Source organism: Labrus bergylta, chromosome 21 (genome assembly GCF_963930695.1).
Source record: "Labrus bergylta chromosome 21, fLabBer1.1, whole genome shotgun sequence".
Lineage (NCBI taxonomy): Eukaryota > Metazoa > Chordata > Actinopteri > Labriformes > Labridae > Labrus > Labrus bergylta.
Window position 1 is genome coordinate 6,329,593 of NC_089215.1, and position 27,622 is coordinate 6,357,214.

The 27,622-nt window shown below is 43.1% G+C and overlaps 2 protein-coding genes across 4 annotated transcripts; one reads left to right on the forward strand and one right to left on the reverse strand.

The window, feature by feature from the left end:
* Nucleotides 1-110: 110 nt before the first annotated feature.
* On the reverse strand, nt 111-19,437 carry LOC109993305 (CDP-diacylglycerol--glycerol-3-phosphate 3-phosphatidyltransferase, mitochondrial). Of its 2 annotated transcripts, none has more exons than XM_020646222.3 (11): nt 19,173-19,437; nt 12,114-12,324; nt 10,020-10,097; nt 8,951-9,050; nt 8,638-8,827; nt 7,445-7,623; nt 5,756-5,955; nt 5,098-5,389; nt 4,099-4,247; nt 3,879-4,009; nt 111-663 (listed from the first exon to the last, which is right to left on the reverse strand). In XM_020646222.3, exons 1-10 carry the CDS (start codon nt 19,286-19,288, stop codon nt 3,890-3,892), a joined length of 1,635 nt encoding a protein of 544 aa, XP_020501878.1. In that variant the 5' UTR covers nt 19,289-19,437; the 3' UTR covers nt 111-663; nt 3,879-3,889. The 2 variants fall into 2 exon arrangements, with proteins under 2 accessions (XP_020501878.1, XP_029135611.1); XM_029279778.2 differs by lacking the exon at nt 111-663 and adding an exon at nt 1,437-1,793.
* Nucleotides 19,438-19,705: 268 nt separating this feature from the next.
* On the forward strand, nt 19,706-26,732 carry socs3b (suppressor of cytokine signaling 3b). 2 transcript variants are annotated; one of them, XM_020646224.3, is made up of 3 exons: nt 19,706-20,737; nt 22,517-22,865; nt 22,964-26,732. In XM_020646224.3, the coding sequence occupies exons 2-3, from the start codon at nt 22,737-22,739 to the stop codon at nt 23,519-23,521; spliced, it is 687 nt and encodes a 228-aa protein (XP_020501880.1). In that variant the 5' UTR covers nt 19,706-20,737; nt 22,517-22,736; the 3' UTR covers nt 23,522-26,732. The 2 variants fall into 2 exon arrangements, with proteins under 2 accessions (XP_020501880.1, XP_020501879.1); XM_020646223.3 differs by lacking the exon at nt 19,706-20,737 and adding an exon at nt 21,355-21,609.
* The last annotated feature ends 890 nt before the right edge of the window (nt 26,733-27,622 follow it).

Below are 27,622 nucleotides of genomic sequence, written 5' to 3' on the forward strand. Positions count from 1 at the left end.
TGTGGTCCTTTTTTTTTTTACTTTCAAAATGAAATGCTGTTTGTTTACACACTGAAGGTAAAAATGAAAAACACCTCCCTAACCAAACAAAGAAGTCAAAACATCTGAAGTCATTTTTAAAAACTCACATAATTGTCCTTTAATTTACAAAGGTAATAACACAGACACTGTACATTTAGCTTTGATTCCTGTTCCTGTAAACTCGCTCTTAAACGGTCATTAAGGCTCCTCGAGGTTTTACCCCTGTGTGCACTTCAGGGACTTCCACTGATGAAGTCTCTTTTGCTATCTGAAACATGCAGCATGGATCTGGAGAGATGTGTAGAAATTTCTTTGTTAGTAATACTTAAAAAATAAAACAGAATCCCAAAGTGTGATTGTGTTCACTGTTAATAAACTAACAGGGTAACATTAGTTGTAAACCAAAAGATCTGGAGTTTACATAAAGGGGATTAACCCCTGAATGCACCACAAGTGGCTCCCCTGTGTGTGTCCGACTTCCTGCGACACACCGATGAGCGTAAACCCGAGATGAAGTCCAAAAGTCTCCCAGCATGCCGTTCACACTGAAGCATGTCCGACTGTCCCGTTCTGGAGGAGAGGAGCGACCTCCATAAAGAGCCTCCAAGATCAGGACTGAGAAAAACTGAAGCCACGCACCCCCTGCACAAAACACACAGAAAATATTTTCTCTTCAAAGACTGTTCTTTCAATCAGGATGAGAAAGCATGAAAGAGGCTGAAAAGGAAAAAAAAAATCAACAGAAATCTACATAAAAAAATCAGGGGGAAATGAAGTATCACCTCGCTGAGTAATGCAAAAAAAAAAGTAGAACTTGCTACTATTTGTGTAAACATAATTTACATATTCACTTACTGTATCATTGATCACAATTATAGATCAAATAGAACACCATTAAAGACACAAATGAAGCTCAGTTATTGAAAACTTATTTTACATAAATAAATCTGGCTATCCTATCATGCAGACACATGCAGGACGCCCTTATGGTACATGTTTATGTGGCTCAGGTGGTGAGTCGAGTAAGCCCAGCTTCACCACTAGAGGGCAGCTGTGTCCACCACACCAGCCTGTTATTACCAGGATCAATGATTGACGCTGTGTGGACATCAGCCGTCTCTTCACCACGCTGACCCTTACACGAGTCTGCACAACACAACACAAGAACCGTTTGGAGAAGCGCCAACCTATTATCAACAGATTCTAACTATAGACCTCCTGCAATGTCGATAAGGATGTGTGTTGTTTGTTTTTGTCCCTCTACACGGAAAGGCTATTGTTGGAGGGACACGTTTGTTTTCTTCCTCTTTCAGGAAAAAAGAAAACAAAGAGACGTGTGGTCAAGTTGACAGATGACAAAACCAGACAAAACACAAGAGAGGAGACCAAAAAAAAAAAAAAAAACTGCTTGACAATCCTGGAAAAGTTACTTTAATCTACAAAAACAAGTTTTTTTTCCAAGACATAAGCAGAGCGTTCATTTAGCAGATTGTGTCACCGCTGCTCCTTTAGTGAAAAGTTGAGAATGTGCGTTATCTTCTGTGTGGCTATAACGCAGCGCTGTGTACAGAGTCTGTGTGGATAAGTTCACTGACTGCAGCAGGCGGTGAGATGAAGTTACTGATTAATGCAGACACGGTGAGAGTAGACGCACGTGTTCCCAACAATAAAGACTTGTACAGATCTCCGTGTTCTGCTGCAATAAAAGTAAACAGTCGTGTGTGATGGCTGGTGTTCCTGTTTGTTTGTGTCAGCGTGTCCCTGCACTGCTCCTACACGCACACAGCAGAGGAGCAGAGAAAAAAAAAGCTTCAGTTAAACCAAACGGGCTCAATACTCACATTTTTTTTCAGCAAATTTCACAACGTTTTACATTTGAATCCATTTTCATTGTCAAATTTTCTGTCCGAGCTTCCACATCACACAAATCATTAACCCTATGCTGATGAAAAAAGTCAAAGTAGGTGGAAAAAATGATTTTAAATGTGGCGACTGCCATCTTTTGGCTTCAAAGCGCCTCTTTAGAAACGAATGGGTAATGTCACTGAGACTACGTCCATGTGTTTAAACAGTCCAACCTCCACAAGGGGAAAAAAAAAGAAGCAGTGATCCAAAAATGTTCCCCGAGGATTCAAATGAATTTTAGTGACGCTGTGGATAAGCTGAAACAATAGAGATTCATTTAATGTGTTTACCGACCACGCAGAGAAAAAGTGTTTGTACATTAGGTAACAGAGACGTACTAGTGTAAGTTAAAATACTTAAACTGGTACATGATATGTTATAATAGATATATAAAAGATATGTGACTGATTCTCTGGACAACCACGAGTTATTTGCTGATATCATAAGTCTGTCATAATACAATTTTTGATTTGATTCATTTCAGGTGCCTGTGGTCATTTACAGTAAGAAGATACGTTACAATATCAGTAACATTTGACATATAAATAAGATATTTAAGAATATATTGATATGGATCAATACATAAAAGCCGGGCGCAGTAGCAGCTTGTGTTTGGGACTTTTTATCCTCCTTACCAAGACAGATCCTTTTTCTCCTTGATCAAAATTAACCCTCTAGTGTTTATTTTTTAGTTTTACTAATTTAGTGATTTTTTTTTTTTTTTTAATTAATTTAGTGATTAATGAAGTTGTTTGAATTGAAGTGAGAAGCTCTGATTGATTTTTAAGTAACTGCAGGAGTTTAAAGTTGGTGAAGATCATGACGGCACTGAAGAGGCTTTCCTGCTGATGTTTCACTTGTAGCCCGAGGCCACAGCAGAGTGTGGCGGGGCGACCTCTCGACTTGCCTCTTGGTTGTGTAATAGTGCGTTTTTTTTTTATTTTTTAAACCTTCCCCAACAAGCGGCACTCCAGTTCACGTCTTTGTCTCTGAGGTATTTTTACATCTTCTGACATAACTGAACAATACTTGAGTACTAAAACAAGATCTATTTCCTCTTGGCAGCAGATCACACACATTTTTTTTTTTTTCCATGACTCCATCCAGGTAGCGATAAGACGCCACCCATTTACCGTCACCATCCCGCCTGTGACCCGTCCTGTTCTGAGAAACAACAGAGAAAAAAAAAAAAATGCTGACTGTCTCCTGCTCTGGAGATCTGTCCAAACACTGAAACACTTCTACAAACTGAACCTAACCTGTTAGTTCCAGGGTTGATCTGACTTCACTCTGTCAGGTCCAAACAGGACTCACACAGAGACCACAGAGTCAAATCATCACCATAACAGCGCGCTGACTCACTGCTCGACTCGAGTGAATCAGACGACTCTCCTTCACCGCTCGCACTCTGCTGAGTCGGGCTGCTGGGAAGACGAGGATGGGACCCGGTGATTTTAAGACGCACCACAATGACTGCAGGCATTTCTAAGAAACCGCAGCCCGCTTTACTACGTGTCTGTCTGTGTGTGTTTCTGTAGACTGTGTTCAGGGAGGTTTTTCGTCGACTCGACAATAAATCCTGACTGAATAAAAAAAAAAAACAACAGACCATTCTTTAAGCAGTGAAATGTAGCACTTCTACTTCATTCAAACACTGCCCTTAAAGCTCCTGTGAGGAGTTTTTTGGCTGGTTCTGAAACAGAAATCATAGTGAGGGGGTTTAGAGTCGTACCGGGCTGATGTGGAAAGAACTCAGCATCTGTACACGGGTTACTGCTCGACCTGATACTGAACTGAGCTGACCGGTGCCTCAGTTTTGCACCAGTCAGCGCACAAGTATTGGTTAGTGCATCTTTACAACCTGCCTGATAATCTCAATGTCTCGTGTTTTTCTTATTTTCCCCCTCGCTTTGAAAACAATCCCCTGCATGTATGCGTGTGTGTGTAACAACCTGGTGGCATCTTAGAAGAAGTTCTTGATGAGCGGAGTGACCAGTTTGACCCACAGCTTGACGTGGCGGTCCGGCTGCTCAAACGTGGAGTCGGAGACCTCTGAGGAGCGCTGGTACAACGTCTCCTGCTCCTGAGAGTGAAAACACAGGTGTGAATCCAGGAGTCATTCATCATCATTATTATTTCTGGCTGGGGATAAAGTAAGCATAAAGAGCCGACCTCCTGCAGTTGGCTCTGCAGCTCCTCGTTCTCCGTTACTATGGCGATTTGGGCCTCCAGGTCACGATGAACCGAGCGGTAACCAAAATTGGGAGAGCCAATTAGCGTGAGGCACGGCCGGCCCTGCCCCTGGAGGTAATACCACAGACCTGCAGGAGAGGAAAAAACCGGAGTGAGCCGGTGAGGAGGTGAGGGCTCCAGCAGGGAATTCTGTCGGCGCAGACCACAACTGAGAGGAAGCACATGCAGAAATCCCCGACGCGGATCCAAAAAAACCCAAAAGCACGAGAGAGAGAGTGAGTGTACATCCTTGTCCTGAGGCTACGACTCAGTGACTGTACAGGCCCTCGTCTCTCACGCTGAATTCCTCTGAGACCACAACAACAGCAGAGAGCAGAGCAGCCGGGGTGACGTGTGTAAACATTTCCACTCAGTCAAAGTGAACTAGTCTGGAAAGTGTTGTTAGTGAGTAAAGTGGAAGCCTAGTAATCAATCCACAAGATGTTAAAAGTCAAACTAAATGACTTGTGCTACATAAAAAGTCTGGCTCACATCCTACACTTTCACACATTTCTGAGGTAATAAGCGAAATGAAACTCAAAGTGTGAAGACTTTTTCCCATCAACAACTGTTCACACAGATGTTAGGAAAAAAAAAAAAGTGGGTGGCAAAGGATAAATGAGCGAGCTATGCCATGTTTATGATGTGTAGAGAATGCAGACGCACAGCTGACCTAATACATGAAATATTCCAGATGCGGTCTATGCTTTTATTCTGACTTCTTTTTTGCTTTTTCTTGTGTCATGTTTTGAAGTTTTGATCCGACAAAACAAACAAGTTGAAGACACTTTGGTTTCTTGTAAATCTGTAAACAGTTCACACACTTTGCATTTACTAAAAAGATGATTAAGAAGAATAGAAATGTTTGCAGCCTGAACTATAGTGTTCAGACAGTCAGGTTCTCTGTAAGGATATCCTGTGTGACCCCCCCCCCCCCACCTTTAGCGTGGAAGGTCCACTGTGACCTGTGGTACTCGTGCAGGTGTATCCTCTCCTGCTGGCCCAGCCGGCACACCTGATTGTAAAACTGTCTGGCGATGTGGATGTACGCTGCGGGGATTGCCCCGGCGACGCCCTTGGCTCCAAAGAAGCCGTTGACCTCGGGGGAGGCGGTGAGGATGCGGTAGCTGGCTCCGGCCCCGAGCACCAGCCCCATGTACGCCCGGGTCAGGTTAAAGTAACCCGATGTTAGAAACACAGTGGAGTCCGGCCCCGCGTCTGTCAGCAGGCGCTGCGGGTTCAGAGAGAAAGTGGGGGAAAAAATAAAAAGAGCTGCAGGTGCGGACAATGTGACAAAAAAGATGCTGTGCTAATAACAGAGCTGGTTAGGGGTGCAACACTTCTTATGACTTCTCTGACTTATTTAATTCTCATTTATATTTCTTCATACTTTATCCTGAAACTGCAAGTGCAACTGGACTGAATGGTCCAAATATACCTTGAAAACATCCAGAATGAGCAGTAAATTAATCTCAAATCTCTGCTTTTTCAAGTTTGCTTAAGTCGGTTTCTTTACTGCGCGGCTCAGTTTAAATGGCGGACTACGGCCTCTGTACATGGGGCGCTTCGGGTGTACTTTCAGGTGCAGAGTGCTCACCTGCGTGACCTGCTCGTCCACCTGGATGCCCAGAGGTTTCATCTGGACCAGAGGAAACACCCAGGTGTCCTCCTCCCCCTCGCTCATCCCCTCGTTGTCAGAGTCCTCCGAGCTGTTCAGGAGCTGCTGCCTCACCTGGGCTGTGGTCATCACCTCCATGATCCGCTGTCTCGCCGCCACCGAGAAGTCCTGCCTGTTGCCTGGTTGGCATGGAGACACAAAATGAGAGGATGCACGCGGACGAAGCGTCGGTCGAACTGACCTCTGGGGGTCACAGTGATCTGAGCTCGGAGAGAGATCACCTCTCAATTCATCAGAATTTTGGACAAAGGCCATGAAACATTGTTTTCTGTGTTTCTGAGACAACGGACAAAGAGAAGCGATATCTGAACTCATTTTACACACCTCATCACTTAATCTCTTAACTTCCCACATCCTTGTCACTCTTTCTGACAACTCCGCTCACAGTTTCCAAATAAACCACTTCCTCATATTCACGACGTGAGAACCAGGTTAACTATATGCATATTACATTCCTCACGTCACTCTTCAGTGCTGCAATGCTTGAACTGGAACAAAACATCAGTGGGTCTTTATAGTCACTCAAACAAACCAGGCTGTCAGGAAGCAAAGGAAACAAAAGCTCTAAACATCAACACACTCCTTGAATCAGTGTCAAAAAAAAAAATGCACGCACACAGACACCGCACCGCGCTGCGCTCACCCGAAACCATCTCGCCATTGTTGTTACTACCTCCGAAGACGGTACAGATGGGGGATGAGCGGGTTATGAAATAATTCCTCCTCCGTACAGAGTGTGCAGATCGAGACACGAGCTAATCAGACCGGTTTTTGAAGCAGGCTGTAAAAATGTTAATTTCTCTTGTAGAAACAGGCTTTTTTTTTTTGACTGAGTGTGTATGTGACTTTCTGTTCTTCTGCAGCCTGCCTCCAGTGGACACTCGATGAACTGCAGGATTTTGCACTTCAGCGTCGGCTTCATTTTTCATTAAACTGTTAATGGACCGTCTCAGCACATAATAAATGTGATGTACGCCTGTTTGGTTGTCTTTTCTGTTGGGTTTATAGGACTATAGTCTCCGTATAAGTGTGTGCGTGTGTGTGCGTGTGTGTGTGCGCGTGTGTGTGCGTGTTTGTACGGTGTCCATATCATCTTCCAGCAACACTCTGACATCACAACTCTATTCCTGGTGTTCGTTAGCACGGCGGTCCGATCCTGCAGACATGATGTCATTCACTCCTCAAACTAACATCCTGGCAGTCTGCACTCCAGTTACGGACACACAGCTCTGTCTGTGTGTGTGTGTGTGTGTGTGTGTGTGTGTGTGTGCGCGCGTGTGCGTGCGCGTGCGCGTGCGTAGTGAAAATCCTGACAATTTCACATCCGACTGCATGGCTAGCCAACCGCAAGAGCTCTCTTAATCTCTCTCACTGTACTCTCTTACAACACACACACACACACACACACTCTCTGACCATCATCTATTGGCCCCTTTCTAAGCTTTCAAGCTCCATTAGTGAAACCCATCGGCTCCTCTTGCTGAAAAACTCGAGCAGAAAGTGTCAAACTGTGTCAAAACATGTTGGAGGGTAAATATGTGACTGTGTGTACACAGAGAACACACACACACACACACACACACACACACACACGGGTTTGGTTTCCACCTTTGTACGGATGCACCATCCCCTCCAGCATGGTGACCGAGTCGTCGGGCTGGAGCTGCAGGGAAACGTCACCAACAGCCTCCACCAGGTCGGAGAAGAAGTCGGCGACCTCCCCACAGTTCTCCAGCAGCACGTATCGGTCCTGTCTGTTGGTGAAGTACGAGTCGCTCAGGTTCGCCCTGAAACACGAAACACAGGAAGAGTTAAAGAGGCGAGAGAGCGGACAGGAGTGTTGCTTCATGCTCTGGGAATCGCTTCTTTTTCCTTTTGACAGGGCGCGTGCCGCAAAATACCACCCTTAATTCATTTAATTCTTTAAGCTAAGACGCTGAGGAATTTCTCATTAAAACCCTTTATTTCTCCTCCTTGTACATCCGTCGCAGTTTTTTTTACACAAAATTTTAACGTTATTTTAAGAAAAGTGATCTTTGATAAAACAGAGAATCTTGTGCTGCGTATAAAATGTCAGGACTGAAGATCAAAAAAAAAAAAAAAAAAGAGCTAAACACTTGGGTTCATCTGATTTTGAATGAGCTAGATGTGTGACGTATCTACACATTTTGTTTTATCTTTAGTAAGTCCTTGTTAATATTAAAACATGAAAGGAAACAAACAACAACATGCTGACCTACAAACACAATCAGATGTTTGACAACGTTCTGGTATTTCTGGCATGTGAGAGGATATCACTTTATCTTGGATATGTGACAGTTACTCAGAAACTTTAATTTGAAGGAAGGACTTGAAGGCTTGTTTGTTTTTTTTTTTATAAACAGCTGCAGGTTGTTTTTAAATATTAAAGCCATTGTGGTCATTGTGTTAATCAGTCTCTTGGATTGTTCTTGTAGTATTTTCAGTTTCTTTCCTGCTGATTATCGCTCAGGTCAGTGAAAGCAGCACGAGCTGATCTTAAAACCGAGTGGAAACCACACAAACAGGCATCCTGCCATCGCGGCTTGGAGCACAACCAGTGGAGCTTGATGGGAAGCTTTGCCTAGAAATAGTAGTAAAAACACCTGCGCGTCCATTTAGAAAGAACTGTGCAAATATATAACGTGGACTGAAACCAGGGTGAAAGCAGGACAAACTTTTGAACTTCCGCTGGAATTCAAACAAACTCTTTTTTTTTTTTGTGCGTGGACGTGTTGACACAAAGGACAGCAAACAAGCTCTCTGTGCAGAAACCGACGTACCCGCTGATGATGATGCTGTCATCGAACAGGTAGACTTTGATGTGCTGCACCCCGATGGTCTCGTTGAAGCGCTGAGGGACGAGCAGCCGCAGCAGCCCCCTCAGGTCCGGAGTGTGATACAGAGAGACTCGCATCTGAGAGGCGAAGCGCTGCAGCAGCGGCAGCAGCATCGTTCTCGAGTTTATCTGACCTGCACGTTCAAATAAAAACACACACACACACACACAAAACAAACAAACAAAAAGAGTCAGAACAACAAGTGTGGATTTCTGAAATCTAAAAAAAAAAAAATCTGATGGACGTTGTGAATGACCTCGTGAGCCGCGCGTGTAGTCCAGCAGCACAGAGACTTTCAGGTCTGGATCATGACTGTTCTCCTGTGAGCGCAGTAAGGCTTCCTCCATACAGTCCACCTTAACAACGACGACACAGACATCAAAACATGAGATCACAAGAGTAAAGCACAGAGTCATCATTTCACACCTAACACAGTGTTGGATTTGCAACAAGTAAATAAAGATCCTTTGACTTCACGTTGGCGAACGAATTCTGTGCCCTGCCTTCAGCTCCAGATCCTCCTCACTGCCTGAGTTTAGTTAAATGTGGAGCACATGTGGGATTGTCGGTATCAGTAAATCCTTGAACCCGAGAGCGGGGTGTTTTTTTTTTTGGGGGGGGGGGGGGTGAAATCACACCTGCAAGTTTGCATTCTTCAGGGCTGAACCACAAACCAGACTCGCATTTTTCTACTGAAGCGAGATCAGGTCATTGTGTCGAGTTACAAGCAAACCTGCGCTTTCTTAATATCACAGAGTCAGAGTCAGTGCTCGACTTGCTTTTTCCAGTAATCCATCGTCCTGTGAAGTTACAGAGTTCAGTGACCATCACAGCTGATTCAGACGATTGGAGCTGAAATTAAACATGTTTGACTCGTCTGTGCCCTTTTTTTCTGAAACTCACTCACAAAAAAAAAAAAAAAACCCCAACAACATAAAAACAGCTGAACATGAGCTCGATTCCAGACTGTGGTTTTGCTCCAGGATAATGTTGTTATGCTAGGCGCTCTAAGCATGAAGAACAGCGGGCTATCACATGCCAACAGTGGTCTCCTTATTCCCATAAAGCCTTGCAGTTTAGGGTCAGTCCTTGTAGCTGGCCTGGAGTACATTTTCAGTCTGAACAAACCACACTGCGGTTCTCCCGAGGAGGACTCTGACTCACATTTTCTGGCATCTCTGACCAGTTATTTGGCACGCACAGATGTTTGGATGCCATTATTCTCACCTGCTCCAAAGTAAAGACGTAAACGATTTGTAAGTTTTTGCTTCTCTCTCTCTTTCTCTCACTCTCACTCTCACACACACAAATACTTCTCTTCTCACCAGCTCCTGCTCCAGCTGGCCTGTTCCCAGATACAACGAGGCCATCACCACTCGTCTCTTCGCCGTCTTGATGCGAGCCTGCAAAGCAAAGCAAAGAAAAAGAACAAAAAACACACAACAGTGAATTTGAGTTTTGAGGAGTGTGTGAGGTGTGTTTGTGTGATCGGGTGACAAACGTCAGAAGATAAAAGATAGAAATCACGAGAAAACAAAAAACAAAACAAAGTCCCAAAAAACGTGAAAAAAAAAAAGCAGAGCCCCTTAAAAGAAAAACTACTAAATTCTTATTCTTTGGTTAAACGTCGGGCATGTTTGGAATTCAAGGATGAGGAAAAAACCTGCACGTTGCAAAAACTGTTGACGTAACATCGATGTGTCGCTCAGAGTTTGAACACAAGTCTGAACACTTGGAGGAGATATTGATTGATCAGCGTTCAGTACATTTTTACTTTGGTAAACAATATCCCTTTGTTTTTAGCCTTCTCTTCATTTGGCTTCTAAATCTATTTTACATACTTTATTAATCCCCGAGGGAAATTCTGGCTTACACTCTCATTATTGAAAGACGTGCTTCTCACACATACCGGCCTGAAACACACACACACACACACACACACACACACACACACACACACACACACACACACACACACACACACACACACACACACACACACACACACACACACACACACACACACACACACACACACACACACACACACACACACACACACACACACACACACACACACACACACACACACACACACACACACACACACACACACACACACACACACACACACACACACACACACACACACACACACGCACACGCACAAACAGGACCCTGTGGACATGCACTAGTGGAGAGATGAGAGAGTGAGGCTGCTACACAGGGAGAGCTCCAGAGCTGTTTGGGGGGGGGTTCGGTGCATTGCTCAAGGGCACCACGGGCAAGTGCCCTGGCGCCTTTCCAGCTACCAGATTTCCAGACTTGGTCCGCACAGGGACTTGAACCGGCGACCCTCCGGTTCCCCAACTGTCCCTACAGACGGAGCTACTGCCGCCCCGTTCTGGATCTACATACACACACGTCAGCACAACGTAACACCAAACAGCCTGAAGCAACAGATAGAGGGTGTGTGGTTTTGTGTGTGTGTGTGTGTGTGTGTGTGTTCTTGTGGTGTGTGTGAAGAAAGTGATATATAATTAAAACAACACAATGGCATTCATTTAGTGTTGCGCTTTTCCGAGCTGTGGATGTTGAAGGTTAGTGTCGATTTAAAAGAAAAACAAATGACATGGTTTTGTGACTCCCGCCCACTCTCACACACACACACACACACACACACACACACCTTGACTTTTTATATAACGCTCGCTCGTTGTGACACGTGCATCAGTGTGTAGGTTAATTGTGTTATCTTTGGACCTCATTTCACACAGAGATGGGAATATATCAGTGGTCGCAGAGAATCCCCCCCCCCCCCCCCTGAAATGAGAATCAAGACGCTTCTTTAAAAATTCAATCTAGTGTCTTTATTTTTGATCATTTGGATTCATGGCAAATAATAGATTTGCACTTGAGGACTTCCTGCTTGGCTGTGACAATGGCAGCGTAAAAACAAAACAAAAACAGGCGAACAGGCTGAAGTGTGAGGGAACATCAAAGGATTCCAGTGAGGTGACACACAGCAGGCGTGGGGATAACGTTACCTTACATCACATTCTAACAACCCAGTTTTAACAGAGTTGTAGTGACCGTGTTAACCTCTTAAACATCATCCCTGTTAGATTCTTTTTCACAGTGTTCAAGCAGAGAGCGTATTAATCGAGCATGAAGTGTATTGACGATGTGGGGCGTAGACGAGTCACTTTAGAGTTGAAACTTTAACTCCTGTCATTTGCATTTTGCTTCTCTGCCAGCTCAGAGTAAATTAACATTGTCTTCTGGGAAAACTTTACTTCCTCAAATACCTTCTCTGCTTCATTAATCACCAACCTGCCACAACACATGACAACACATGACACATGACAATACAAGAAAGAAAGAAAGAAAGAAAGAAGTCATTTCATGGTGACACCTACCTTCATGGTCTGGTAGAACTGGTCAGGCGAGGTGAGGACGTGGATGTGGGTGCCCGGCACCCTGAAGGCGGGCACGTGCTCTGCCATCCATCTGAAGTGGGAGCAGAGGCCATCTGTGCCCTGAGCTCCTGCTGACCCGGTGGGCCTGGAAACGTGGCGGGGGGCTGGGTCGGCTTCGGCCAGGAGGGGAGCTAACAGGAACACCGAGGAGCTGCAGGACACATGGGGACGTCAATGTAAGGGACCAGCACAAACTAAACAAGAATATTCCCTTTATTATTCCACTCCATATCTGAATTGTTAGAGCAGGAGAATATTTAGTAACTGGTTAATGTTTAGTTGTGTAAACTGGGCAATACGCTGAGGTTGAAGAGAAAATGTGTAATGACAGCGGATTATAATTTTGCACGTATTTGGTCCACAATAGCGATCGAAAACAAATTGATTTTACAATCAATAATGGATGTTTTATCATCGACAAGTCTACTTCCTTCATACCGTCTGACCCACATCAGTCACTTAGAGTACAACGATCTACCACCTTCAATTCCAGAAACTTCAACACTGCCCTTCCCAAAAGTCAGAAATTAATCGGGGGGGGGAAAGGCGGTTAAGTTTGCTGCTCCCTTTCCTTGGAAGGAGTTACAAAAAGAGCTGAGACTTAACGAGCTGCTCTCATTGGATGATTGTAAAAGGATGTTAAATGACTTGGCTGCGGACACATCTGGCTGTAGATGTTCTCCCTGAAGTGTTTGTGGATGATCTTCACAAAATATTTGTTTTTGCAAAGCTGTGACAAGAAATCTCCCCCTGGGGGCCAATAAAGTACTGTATTGTATTATTTGTGTCTTTTTATGTTTTTTTTTTTTATTTTATTGTATTTCTGGCTGCTCGTTGTTTGTGTGAAGCTCTGCATATTGAGCTGCTACTCAGACATTCTTGAAAAAGAGATTTTTAATCTCAATATTTTGTTAAATTAAAAAAAACCTTTGGAGGATCTATTACAGTCTTGGTTTTTGGCTACAAGTGTTCAGTTTAAACATCAGCAGCATGTTTGGGGTCCTTTTCGTCAAACGAAGAAAAAGAAGGTAAAAAAAAAAAAAAGAGTATGCATGTCCAAATCAAAAGGTCATCAAACCTTCAAAAAGCTTTTCAACAACAGCAAAAAAAAAAAAAATAAGACCAAAAAAACAGAAGATGATTTTATATCTTTTTAATCTGACTAACGTCAGAATTCTTGGAAAATAATTTCAGAACAAAATCAATTATTTTCATTGCCTGTAATCCTCTTCCGTATGAATAAGTTTTTGTTTGAAAAATAAAAAAAAATCTCCAGTTTAAAAAAAATACTTTGCAGCTGTTTGTGATTATTGCTTAAAAACTTTGGCTTCCATGTTATTTCCTTGTTGATACACTGATGGACTTTATTTGATATACTAATGGACTGAATGCTTGTGACGTTTAAGGACGCAGATCAAAGCGATGGAGCGGTACGTCTGTTTGGTTTCTTTTTGTCCTCAGTGTCCTTAAATTCACCCCCATCATCACCACTGCCCCCTTTTGTCTGCTGTACAATCTCACTATTCTGTCTGACAGAGCAACCACATGAAATAAAGAAAAAACAGGGTGGAGTGATATCCTCACACAACCTCAGAGGCCGCCTGTTTGAAGTGACTCTATTGAAATCCTTTCTACCTTACACTACACACACACACACTCATATGGTTTAGGTTTTGGTTTGGATTTGACCCACAGAAACTGTCTACACGAAGTCGGAGGAAACAAAAGTCCTTTTCAAAACGGGAAACAAAGCTCAGAGCATCTTTCCAAAGCCACTGTGCTGAGTCTGAAGTTGTGCAGCAAACAAAGGGAGGGGATTTCTTCAATGTTTGGGATCGGACTCCTATCAAGGAGAACATACGGCTTGTCTGAATGCTAAAGGGACATGAAGGAGCTCTCAGCTTGGTCATGTCAGGACTGAGAGGAGGAATATTAAATCAGCGTTACCTTAGTTACATAAAAGCCTCTATGAAACAGGCTTCAGAGCAGGTTTATCAATCCCCAGATTCAACACACCCGTTCTCTATATATGCTATGGAAGCTTGTTTTTGCATTGTAGTAACACCGACTTGATAACTGGGTTTTACTTAATGAGGTTAGACGCTAATTTAATTATGTGGAATAGAGGAGCTGTTTGTTTTGGTTCATCATGGCGCCACATTCCTCCATTTGAAGCGTGAAATGGAAAAAAAAGGTTCCATCGGTCTTTGCCTCTCATCTTTCCTCGCAAATCAAAATTCCCCAACAGTGAGCTTGCGTGATCTCATTTTATTTGCATGAGGTGAATTAGATGATTGATCCATTTTTCCTGGAAAAAGTTACGTTGGATGATGCATCCAGACCGTCACCCACCTGATAAGACGGACGAGGGCGGCAGAAATAAAACGTGTTTTTTTGAGTTCTGACATTCTGGGATTCAAGTAAGAATCTTAAAGTTAGACTTAAATACCCAAAAACTTCCAGAAATGTAAAACAAATGCTGAAAATGTTCCTGAAATTTTTCATAGAAAGAAAGTTTCTCAAACTTGCAACAAATTTCTATTCAACTTTCATGAATGTTCCTGAAAATATATATAAAAAAATTGAACTGAAAATTCTTCTGAAAATGTCTATATATTTTTTTTTTATCATGGAAAGGAACATTTAATTGAAAATTCCTGAAATTTTTCTAGAATATTTCTAGAGAAAATTCCTGAAAATTTGCCTTAAAATTCCCAAAGTTTCTAGGATTTCTGGAAAAGTTCCAGTGAGAATTCCAAACCTTGATGAAATGTTTCTTCTCAGGTTGTAGTCAGGCTTAATAAATGACCAGGAGAAACTCATGGCCTGGATATCTAGAATAAACAATCCAGATATCCGCTGAAATATTGGCTGTTGCCCAAACAGGCTAAATGGTCGTTGATGACAGCTGAAGGGTTCAAAGATCGTCTCTCATAGGAAGGCTTTCAGGAAAAGTTTGAATCCAGTTTATCCATAAAGGTGAGGGCTCTTCCATTAGCTTCTTTCACACATGCACTGCACTCCTGAAATGTCCTGACATGAGGGATGCATGTGTGAAATCTGATGACCAAATCTGCTCATCCTGACTTCACCCAGGTTTTTTCTGCCAGCCCCCGAGAAAATGTTTATAACAAAGTCAGGATGAAAACACCTACAAACAACTTTTAGTGGTATTTAGTGGGAAGACTCCCCCTCCTCCTCCTGCATGCTCTTTCCAGGTTCCTGCCCCCACCTGAGCCAAACTGGACTCTTCAAATAATGTAAATGATAATCTCCCACTGTGAGGTACATATGTGAAAAGCAATATGGCAAATTATCTAGAAAACATGACGATTTCATGTATGAAAGGGGCCATATTGAAAACAGAAATCAAATCTTCTGGTACCTGTCTTAAAGCAGATATGCACTGTCATGCTGATGTCAGCTTTAAACAGGAAAGACTTGTCTCCAAACAGCTACCATAACTTGGTAAACCAAGCGGATGGTTATCGCATTATGACTTCACTTCAAAAACAAAACAAAAAAAACAAGGTCTAAAGCAGTTGTTCCCAAAGTGGGAGTCGGCACCACCTGGGGGTGGTCGTCCTAAAACATATAAAAATGACTTCAAATGGAATATTTGTCCCATTATTGTGAAAATAGATGCCAAAAAAAATGAGTTCAAGAGATGACCTATGTTCTGCTCCACATGTTTCTTACAGTAAACACGGTGTTCAGGCGGTTGTGTTCTTTTTTGTCGAGTATGGTCTTTACCTGCTCTTTTCCTAGAGATAACAACATAAATTGGCGCTTTACATTGTTATAATTGATTGATATAATGCCAGTGTTCGAATAGGCCTGTTAGTGTGCCCGGCTGTTTAAACCACCTGCAGGGACAGTAGAGGTCTCCAGTCTTTAGCATCTTATTTTAGGGGTCATGGGCTGAAAGTTTGGGAACCCCTGGTCTTATTTAAACAAATATAATACACCACATACTGTACCATACTTTCATAAATAGTAGTATTAATGATGTGCTCTCGTTTGTCTGCTCCATTAACAAGTCATAAACACATTCTAAAACGTTTCCTGCTTCAAGCTTCGACTCTGACAGAAACCAGAGCTACAGAGCGGAGGTCTGTGCGTGTGTGACTGATAAGATGATAGATGACAGATTCTGCTGGCAGGCTCCGTCATGCCCAAACTATGTTTTTTTTTTTTTTTTTTTTGGCAAATAAAGTCACCTTCCAGGAATTCAACAGTTTATGAGCAACAGTGTTTCGATTTTATCAGGACGCCAAATAAACCACAAACATCCCCGGACGCTTCAGTGTTATCTGAAAGCGTAACGAAGTCAAAGATCTCTGTTCCGATATCTTCTGCAAAAAGCTGCAACTAACGGCAGGTAACCGCGTTTCCCTACGCTGTCGGTCGCGTCGACTGTTTTCCTTCATCTGAACGTGGATTTATTTTTTCCCTTCATTTGCGACGGTGTTGAAACTCTCACCGTTTAAAGTCATCAATCTTTTCTTTATTCATACAGACAAAGAAACACTAACAGAGACCGGAGAAAACAGAATGGACAGACTTCCCATTAGTGACTTATTTTTCCAGGAATTGTCCACCATCCTGTACCTCCAGTACCTCATGAACTGTAAAGGCATTGATCAGAGAGGAATGGACTCAATCTCCATTATGTTAACTCAATAACTACTAAGAGACACCACCTTTACACTGTTTACATTTCATACATTTTGCATATTTTTTAGTCTTAACATAATCTGTATATATGTGTAATAGTGATTTTTGAGTGTTTATTGCATGGCCTTGTGGAACAGTATTTACATTTCACTGCACATCTGTATGAGCATGTGACAAATAAAAATCTTGAATCTCCGAGATGATAACCTGTGTATTACTGCAGATGTATAATAAGTGAATAATAGCTGAATCCACTGAGCTGCTTCGTGCAATTTCAAGGTCGATGCAGTATAAACAACAACCATCTTGTCAAGATCTTCTGAGGGGAACGCTTTTCTGTTATCTGTACTTTTCAGATTAGAGTTTGCATTAATTTGGACATACTCCCTTGTCATCATTTTGGGCTTTAAGCTTTGACCCTCTTGACTCTTAAGAATCTCTAAGCTCTGCTGTATCTTAAATAAGTCTTTACATGTCAAGTCTATTTGTATAGCACATTTACATGCATTACACTTACATTCACTAGAGTTCAAATACACATTCCTCTGTTCTCTTCATTGTATAGTTGTATCAGTGGTGGTTGTGCTTTTTATTTATCAGTAAAAGTCTTGATCTGAGATCCTGGTAATCTTGTCTAACTGCATTTAATAATGGGTGGGGGGGTTCACACAAAGGGAACTATAAAGGGTATTATTTGCAGAAGAATGTAGTACAAAAAAAAGTTCATAAATAGAGATCATACTAAACACATAGCATCAGATCAATTCCACATAAACATAAACACTTTTTTCTCCCAGCAGTGACATGTTGACATATTGTTCACGGCCTCTTGGCACGTCCTACATTACCTGTTGTTCAAACAGATAAATGTGGCTTGGGTGAGTAATTTTAAGCACAATAGATAATGATAGTGCTGAGACGCACTGTGGGAAAAGTTGCAGAAAACTGAATGAAAGGTCTGACCACAGACAGACAGAGATTTACCTCACTTAGAAATAAAGTAATAAGCACAACGCGGCGGGCGAAGGCAAATTTATTCATGACTATTATTGAAGATGCAAAAGGAAATAACAAAGTTATATGGCAAAATATTAATAAACGAATTGGTATTTTCGTTTCACCATTGCACTGTTTTAGATAAACATAATTTACTAAATTTTCATAATTTTGTTCATTTAAAAAAAATGCATGTTTTATATATAATATTTTGCACAGACTTGCTCCTCCTCCTCCCTTTGAAGGACTTCATAAAGCTGAAGTCTGCCAGTGGGACCGGCACCAGGGGCCACAGCCCGAGGAGACAGTGAGGTCCCACACAGACGCACTGCATTCAAACTGTTCAGTCAGTCAAAGGAACTAAATACTGGAATATTCTCCCACTCACAATAAGAGACTCACAAACATGTGCAACGTTAAAAACACACCTCAAACAGTGGATAAAAGAAAACCAAGTCTGTGACCACCTTTAACCTTTAACCTCTATGACTGTCTTGTGTCACTTTTGTACCTTTGTATTTCTCTGTTACCTGCCTAGAGACAACAGATGGAAACTAGCACTTCTGCATTTTTTTTTTTTTTTTTTACAGCTGCTCATTAATATGCACCGTCCCTAACAAATAAATAAAAAAAACAAAAAAAAAGTTGAGTCCACTGTTTGGGGTTAAAACAACCTCACAAAACCATAAAGATCTTGACAAAATGTATTGCTCACAGACCCTAAACTCTTCATCTGGCACACCGAATGAGTACATCCCTCACTCAGTGTGCGTTTCTGTTATCTGGATGTAGGAGAAAGTTGTTTTATTGAGTCACCATCATCATCATCATCATCATCATCACCCACCCTGTGCTTCTGAATGGACCTAAACAACAAGAGGCAACACGAATATCAACCGCAGGTGTGCTGATCTGAGATATTATTCATGCATGTAGCCACACAGCTGATGGGGAAACGTATGAAGCCCCTGACATGATGGGACAGCAGCAGCAGCAGAAGAAGAAGATGTCAGATGTGTTACATAAACGTGAAGAGGAACAGCATGTACAGAACTAAAAGTTATGAAAACCTCCATTTCCCCCCTGCAGGTTAGTTTCTGTTTTCAAACTCAGGAACGTGATTGAAACTCAACTATTAGGTGCAAAGTATGTGGGAAGCGTGCTCATTGTGGATTTTCCATTTTTTTTTAAAAAGAAGATCAAAGGAATGACACAACGTCCGACATTCAACTAGGTTAGCAGCAACAACATTAGCAACGCGTCTCAAACTGCGCACGTTTATTTTGTTGGTTTTTTTAAACCTCGAGGATTAACCGAGTCTCTTACCCTCCTCTTCTGTCCCGTGCACGGAAGAGTCGGTCGGATATTCGGGTAAATACCCCGGCGATGGCCGGTGTGTACATGGAGTGCACCAGCCTCCTCCAGGACATGGGAGCCGCCATTGCTGCTGCTGCTGCAGAGAAGACTTTTGAAAAAACTTTATCGACACAGTTCCGGGGTTCACAAACACAACTGTAACTGGTGTTGCAAATTTAGTCTGAAATGCTCGATTGAATTCAAATCGCTTGTTATGTGTTTAACTTACTTTAACTTTGACAAAACAAAACAAAAAAAGATAAATACTACAGTACTTGTATCTGTTTGTGTTTTTGTATGAATTAAATGTCTTTAAATGCCCTCTAGCGGCCAGAGTCCAAACTACTTTAAAATCCTGTTATGCAGTTAGACATTTGTCAAATTCTCACTAAAACTTAGATCAGACATCACAGATTTCCTGGCACATCAAGATAACATTTGCATATCCATTGCCTGCTTGCTGGAGTCTATTTTTGTGCGTATCACTTTTTTTTTAGATCTTTGTCCTCCTCTGTGTGAGCACATGATTCATTCTTGTCCTTTATTGTAGCTGTTTGTTTAAGCCCCTGTCTGCAGGGTGTGTAATAATTTACACAGTGTTTGGTTCAACCTCTGATTGGAACAGGACCTCGCTCCACCCATAACCTCGGCTTGTTATCATACGACAAAGACTCATTTGGAAGGCGGGTAATAGTATGTTGTTGTAATTGTTTTATAGGTGTTGTATTCATCTTATTAAGACGGTGACTGTAATCTCTCTCTTTGCTATTACTCAACACAGAGAAAGGCGCGGACTGAAAAGTATAAATCATTTATAGGCCGATTGGATTGACACTGTATTTCCTTTTCTGCTAAATACTTTTGAGTGGATTACATCTTTAGTATTTTTTAGTTGAGGTTATTGTGGATTTAAACATATTGGGTTGGATGCAGGTTATTAAACTAACTTACAGTATATGAAGTACCCAAGAGACTTGCTTCTTATACATAATGCACAAATAGTAACAAACTATATGAAAAGAAAAGAGAAGAAAACAACACTGACCACGGCCATTCAGCAGAATGTTTGCATTTAGCTGATAACACACTTCAAATGAAGTAAGACTTTGAATGCAGGACTTCTGCTTGCAATGGATTTTTGCTGGTAGTTGCTCAAGAGCACTTACAGTAAGTCAGATACTTCCTGACACGACATGAGGGCCCGAGGGACCTTATCTTTAAACCATTGCCAGCTCGCAGCGGGTAAAATGTTAATCATCTGTCACGTTGCATTTCTGAAGCCTGACCATAAAATGGAAATGTTGACTATCTTTTTTTTACTTATTGATCCTCAGTGGGAGAAGTTAAAGTAGCCTACATGCAGCTGTAGAAATAGTTTTACCATTTAATTGAAATAAATATAATAACTTATTAAAGAAGGTGGCATTTACAGAGGTGAAAAGTAAGATTGAAAAATAGATAAGACAGAGCTTTTATTTATGTGGCGGGAAATCGTTTTGTAGCAGTTGCAGCACAATGTCAAAATAGAACAAAATGTAAGTAAAGTCTTTTTTTTTTTTTAAATCAGTATTTCCAAAATCTGATGAAGTTTTGAATTTTGAGTTTTGTATAGCCTACAAATCGTATACTATATGAAATTAATGATGATTTTTACATAGATTTGTATGATTAATAAAACATTAAATGAGCCAAATGTGTACTTTTGTGGGTATTTACCTGACATTTTGTTATTGGGTCATATTTTTTCAGATATTCTACCCTATGAATACATATGTGCGCACAAATTGAGCCCAAAAGAACAAAAGTGCAACGATACAGTGGCTTGTTATGTTTAAAAATCTGTCCTCATGAGGGTTGTCATGTTAACCTCCATCTACACCCTCTGTTCCATTAATTTAACAGTTCTACAAATTACTATCATTCACTGTGTTTTAAGTGCAGATTTCGACTCGTTCATTTGTCAAGAAAAGACCCAACCAATACCAGGAAACAAGTCGGCAAAGGTCACATTATTATTTCTTGGCAATCTGCCACGGGGGAGCGCGAGCCCGCGTGTCTGTTCTTTGCGTGCGCGACTGTGCGCGAGCGTATTTCCAGGAACCTCTAACCGGAGGGGGGGCGGGGCTTTCCGTAGGAGGCGGAGCTTTCCGAATAGGAATCGTCATTGGAAACATCCCACAGTAACCTTTATCCACTCACTGGATCTCTCCAGCTTGATATCGACGCCGCCGCCGCATTCCTCCGCGCAGGAAAAGAGAAACCCCCCCTTTAACACTTTCTGGATACTTTTTTTGTTTGGATTTTAATGCCTGAGTTAATATTTCATCCAGCACTACTCTCGGGTAGTTTGCATAGCTTTTGCTTTGGCGACGAGCGGCTGCGGTGCGGAGCTCAACATAATCGCAAGGTAAGTTCAACAAGACTGAGGGAGAGATGTTTCAGAGCTGCCGAAGCCGACAGATAAACCCAAAAAAAAAAAAAAACACACAGAGGGTTTACAAATATAAGAGCAGCAGTTCTCATGTTGCTGTTCGAGGCTCTTGGTGCAGTGCAGCCGAAGAAGCGCAGATTAAGGGGGATTTTTTTTTTTCTTCCTCTCCATCATATTATGAATAGTGTTTCTGACCTCTACTCCAGCGGCTCTTTAAAATGCTGCTGGAACCGTTATGGCGCCTCCTGCTATCCCTCCCGCACTGTCCGGCTGCTTTTTAATGCGGGAGGGGGGGGGGGGGTGGTGGTGGTGGTGGTGGGTAGGGGGGGCCCACAGAGGATCAGTGAAAACGGGACACCTTTTTAGTCACAGTGAAACCGGAGAATGGGGCCTCTGTGTCGCCTCCGAGCAGGGGAGAAAGGAGTTATTTTGTCAAAAGAGAAGAAAAAAAAACGCGTCGGACTCTTTCACAGTGACCCCGTTTCTGAAATCCCTTGTTGCGGTACGCCCGATCGAAGACAATTGAAAGCAATCAGGATCCAGTTCCCGTCTGGCTGCACGGTGCAGCAGCAGCAGCAGCAGCAGCAGCAGCAGCATACTAGGATTCATGTAAACTATATATAACCTTCCTGCTCTGCCCAGTCTTGCTTCACGCATTTGTCCCAGTCACCATAACAGCATTCTGTGAGAGTAAACTGAGAGCTCCAGTGTGGCAAAGTGGTGATTTATTCGTGTCTGTGCTTATGAATGACTCAAGGGGAAACTGTGTTGTGTGATGCATCTTGCTTTTCGCATGTGTGCTGCATCAGTCTGTAATCCGTGCGCCCTCCTCTCTCTCTCTCTCTCTCTCTCTCTGTCTCTCTCTCTCTCTCTCTCTCTCCAGCTGTGTTTAGGTGCTCTCTCCCAGCCCCTCTCTGGATGCATCGGACTCCTCTCCCCCGGGGCCCTGGACCCGGTGTGTGACCCCGCCGCCCTCACCCCTGTCTCCCTCTCTTCCCTCTCCCTCCGACCCAAACTCCCCCGCCGCACCTTTCCACCTCGACACTCCTGTCCCGGGCCCCCTGCCTCGCAGCCAGCGGGCAGAGGCAGGGGGCCATGGCACCATGGTAGCCTCCGGCGGGCAAAACCACCTCGCCATGAGCGGCGTGACCTCTCCTGTGGGCAGGGTTCACGGGTCAAACTTCACCCCGCATCACTACAAGCCCTTCAGATCACACGCACACTACCAGCAGGTGAGGAACGCCTGATTGTTTTCAGAGAAATAGCTTTGAGTAGAGAAACAGCATTATGCATCATTACAATGCGTTCTAATGTAGGTTTTCTCCTTCAGGTGATGCGTGCATTGCATAAGCTCCAGGAAAGTGGGTTTTACTGGGGGGCCGTCGGGGGCCGGGAGGCCAGCTCCATGCTGCGCTCTGAACCACCAGGCACCTTCCTGATCCGCGACTCCTCAGACCACCACTATTTCTTCACCCTCTCTGTCCAGACGGCTCGGGGTACCAAGAACCTGCGCATCCACAGCGAAGGAGGCGGCTTTTTCTTACAACCAGACCCCCAAAACACGCAAGAGCTCCCGCAGTTCGACTGTGTGCTGAAACTTATCGCGCACTACATGGGGAAGGGGCCGGAGGCTGCGAGGAGCAGAGGAGGGGCGTGCGGGGGCAACCCAGGAGAGGCAGAGATGAAGGGGCGCAGTGTGTATCTGATCCACACCGGGGGTGAGAGGATTCCCTTGGAATTGCGCCGGCCCCTCTCAACGTCGCTCTCGTCCCTGCAGCACATGTGCAGGAGGACCCTGAACGACCGAGGCTTTGGGGGGTCGGAGAGGACTGAGCAGCTCCCGCAAACGCTTAAAGACTTCCTGGAGGAGTACGATGCCCCGATATGACTGACAGGAATCAGAGAGGTTCCACCGTCCAGGACCGGGGTGTCTTAAGGATGCTGCAGACCAGTTCTCAGTGCATATGTAAAAAAAATAAATAAATAAAATGCACACAACGAGATACAGACCAGAATCAGCGTTAGATGCTGACGCGAGGTCAGTATGAGGTCCGATTTTCATTGTGACCAGCTGATCCCAGATCTGGTTCGACACTGACAGACACCAGCTACCCCAGAGTCCCCCCCACCTCCCCCCTCCCCGCCAACATGGGGACTGGGATGAAAAGTTGGATTCAGATAATGGTTACCTCGCTGGTCCTGCCTCCTAAAACTGACCACTAGTGTGAGAGTGGCAGATGACGTGAGAGGTCAAGGGTCAGTGTTTCCTAAGACTGACACAGACGCAGAGCAGAGCCTCGTAGAAGATTAACCTGATTGGTAGATATTAACGATGACAACCTGATCAATATAAAGGAGGAGTTTCACGCGCTTCAGAAGAAAACCTCTCCTCTCCTTCGGTCAGCCTGACATTTACAACACTGTGGATCACTGGACAGAGAGAAAGACGGCTAAAAAAAAAAAGAGAGAGAACTGGGGGGTGTGGAGTGTGTGTGTGTGTGTGTGTGTTGGGGGGGCAGTGATGGAGGAGCTTACAGAGAAAAGACAGGAGTCCACACGGAGGGAACTAAAGCAGAGAGCGTTGAGTATTTGTTTGCCTGAGTGTGTGTGTTTTTGTGTGTGTTGTGGCAGCGCACACATTTCCATCGCTGCTTCCCGCAAATGTTGCCTCATAGAGGGGGGAGCAGGGTGGTCATGCACGCTAGCTCTGCACACACACACACACACACACACACATACAAGCAGGTACAGGCCCATGTGTAGGATTTGTTAGCGTGGGAACAAGAGTGTGGAAAAAGCATTACAAAGCATCTTCTCATTTTGTTTGTTTGTTTCTCGGTTCTCCTCCATTACCATCCCACCCCCCCCCCCCCCCCCCCTTCCCCTGCCCAAGCCCTCTTCTTTTTTTTTTTAAATGTTTTTTTTTTTTTTTTGGGGGGGGGGTTGAATGTTCGCTTTGACAATGACACAAAACAGGCGGCTGTTACTGAGACAAAAGCGTTGGCGCGTGACCAAACAAAACAGCGGAACTTATTTTTGTCCAGAGCGGCTGGAAAAATTGTCAGCGACACTGTAAAACTCCTTTGGGTGTGATGAGGATGAGGATGAGGATCCTAGAGGAAAAAAAGAGGCTGAGGAGAGAGGGGTTGAGAGAAGAAGAAGAAGAAGAAGAAGAAGAAGAGCGGGAAATGGGATTAGCTAAAAGGAAACTAAAGAACTGGGGAGGGGGCTGGGGAGGGGGGGTGGGAGTAGTGGGAGGAGACATACTGGTATACAGCTAAACAAAAAACATTGACGTGATTGATGTCTCAGACTTAGAGGAAATGATCAGGCTCAACAGGACGCTGCTCCTGTAAGTATAGAACCGAGCTTGCTAAAGGATATGAAAAGAAAGTTCCGACTGAGTCTGTCTTTTTGGAGCCTCTCACGGTTATTTCTTTTATGTTATCATCTCAAACATATTCCTGTGTGACTAAGCGTCTCTCTCTCTCCTCCACGGTTTTCCTCTTGCCTCTTTTCCACACAGCTTAGTCTTTGTTCCACTCACTCGGAGCTGGTACCAGTGCCTTCTCTGCTGTTTTTGTCCCTTCAAAAAAAACACACAGAAGCAGAGAGAAATCTAATGCACTGGTTCAACATAAGTAATGTGAGTTCTGGGAGAGCGTATTGAAGTCCTTTCACTCTTTGCAAAGTAGCCACAGTGAAGTGATTCCCGCTGAGCAATCAGTCGTTAGGAAGGCTTTCACTTCTTTGTCTGCCCTGGTGGCTGATGCCGGTGAAAGGACCAGGTATATGCTTCACAGCTCTTGCCAATTCAGAAATGAAAAAAAAATAAATAAATAAAAATAGGACGGTTTCGAGTGAGGCGAGTCAAGTCATAACAAACAGTGGAAATGAGGCGTTACAGCACAGCCTGTAGTGGATAACAGAGAGGACATTAACTTTTTATGCGGTCGGTTTAATTTCGTCTCTTCCTCTTAAAGTGTTCGCATCCCATCTGTTCTCCATCGTTACCTCTGAAGCAGGAGTTCGTTTTGTCTGTGTGAATGTCAAAGGAACACAAGACGTCCTTAAAGTGATTCTTTTAAAAAAAAAAAAAAAAAAAGCCTTTTGTAAAACAGAGACTTGGATTTGATGAACGGTGTGTTTTAACCAGTGCTCATCCTGAACTGTGACCTGATTTTAGAAGTGGTAGCCTTTTTCACATCATCAACATTTTGTGATCTCATGTGGCCACTTAAGCCGGGAGCACAGAAGTATAACAATGTAGTCGTGTTTCCATTGAACTGTCAAGCAATTTTCTAAGCAAACGTTTGAAATTTCACAGAAGAGAAAAAAAAAAAGGCTTTTTCTAATCGACTGGTTTGCACCAACAAACAAGTCTCATTGCCAAGAGTAGTTTCCTCAGAAGTTTTGAGGCTGAGCTTTACACACGGCTGTAATTTACCAGGAAAAACAGCAGAAGTGTGTTGTGTTTGCAAAACCAGAAACAAACAGGAGAAGAATGGAAAAAAAAAAATCTTCCAAAGAAGTGGTTTCTTCTGTACAAGTTTGATCGTTCATGACGACTTGTCATGGACTTTTTTAAAGGTGCATTTTAGCTTTTTCAAAATGTACTGCATCAGACTTTATTAAAACAAAGGCCAACAAAAAAATAACCACTCAAACAAGAGTCAACATACGCAATTTAGAACATTTGGTCAAATTAAGCCTTTCTTATCTGATTTTCAAACACAATGCTTTGAAATATGCAAAACACTCTACGTTTGTGGAAACACGACCAATGTGACAAAAAGTTTGTTTTTGTCAAATCTCAAGTCTTATTTTCTCATAAAAAGTTCAAGTTCTTACATGTGTTGCAGCAGCAGTGGACCACACGTGTCTGTGAATCATTTTGTCTTTTATAAAGACTTGTAAAAAAAAAAAAAAAAAAAAAGGCTGGCCACTAGTCTGGCATAATAAAAGCTGTAGTATCTGAAATGACAAAGCATTACAAAAAAAACAAAACAACATAAATGAAAAAGGAACGTTGCACATATTTATATTTCTAAAATATTTCAATAATTTATATTAAAGAGCACTATTTTTACAAAAGTGAAGCAGTTGTCTTGTGTGTTACTTTGCTGTTTTGTTTTCTCTTTCTTACTTCACTGAGTCAGTGTTTACTGAATGAGCTCTACTTTACCGTAATTCATTGTAAGGGAGTCGATGACACAACAATGCCCGGGCTTACTAGCAGATTATTAACTGTCAAATAGGGCTCCCTAGTTCAACAAGGTTCTGTTTATTCAGTGTGCCGGCTTCACAAGAGCCAGACCAGCCTGCTTCCACAGACAATACTCGTTCATCATGGGGTTGAAATTACTGCAATCATCACTTCTTGTTTTCTCTGCTGGAGCATTATGGGTAAATTCCATAGGCTGCTAGAGAACATATAGGAAAGGGGGTGGGTAAAAATGAATTTCTCAGACATGCCTCGCAGATGCTCACAACACAGTAACAAAGGGATTCCCAGAAGTTAACACACACACACACACACACACACGCACTCTGACACAGCAGTTACTGTGTAGAAAGCTCACTTTGGGCTGGACTTAACTGGAAAGGAATGCAGCTGGGTTTTATACATCCTGCCTGAGGGGCTGAGTGAGGATGGTGTCCTCCAGAGAGAGAGAGAGAGAGAGAGAGAGAGAGTATGTGTGTGTTTGTGTGTGTGTGTGTGTGTGTGTTTGTGTGTGTGTGTGTCTGTGTGTGTGTGTCTGTGTGTGTGTTTGTGTGTGTGTGTGAGGTCAAATAGGTGAAAGGGTCCACGTGGAGGAGATTTATGATGGTCTGTGGTTTTCAACTGATGCAGAGAGTGTGTGTAGATTGCAGTTGGTAAAATAACGCAGGAGGTGAGCCTCTATATTCCTGCCACACACACACACACACACACGCACATACACACATTTCCCATTCCCTGCATACCTACTGTTCTGTCTGAGGCTGG

Bases quoted from the DNA above. Each gene is read 5' to 3' on its own strand.
- LOC109993305 (XM_020646222.3), bottom strand. From the start codon at position 19,288: ATGGCGGCTCCCATGTCCTGGAGGAGGCTGGTGCACTCCATGTACACA. The intron at 7,624-8,637 runs GTACGTCGGTTT...TTCGTGTTTCAG, and splicing joins GACAGCATCATCATCAGCGG to GGCGAACCTGAGCGACTCGT. The intron at 4,248-5,097 runs GTGGGGGGGGGG...CCTCTCCTGCAG, and splicing joins GTGGACCTTCCACGCTAAAG to GTCTGTGGTATTACCTCCAG.
- socs3b (XM_020646224.3), top strand. From the start codon at position 22,737: ATGGTAGCCTCCGGCGGGCAAAACCACCTCGCCATGAGCGGCGTGACC. The intron at 22,866-22,963 runs GTGAGGAACGCC...TTTCTCCTTCAG, and splicing joins CACACGCACACTACCAGCAG to GTGATGCGTGCATTGCATAA.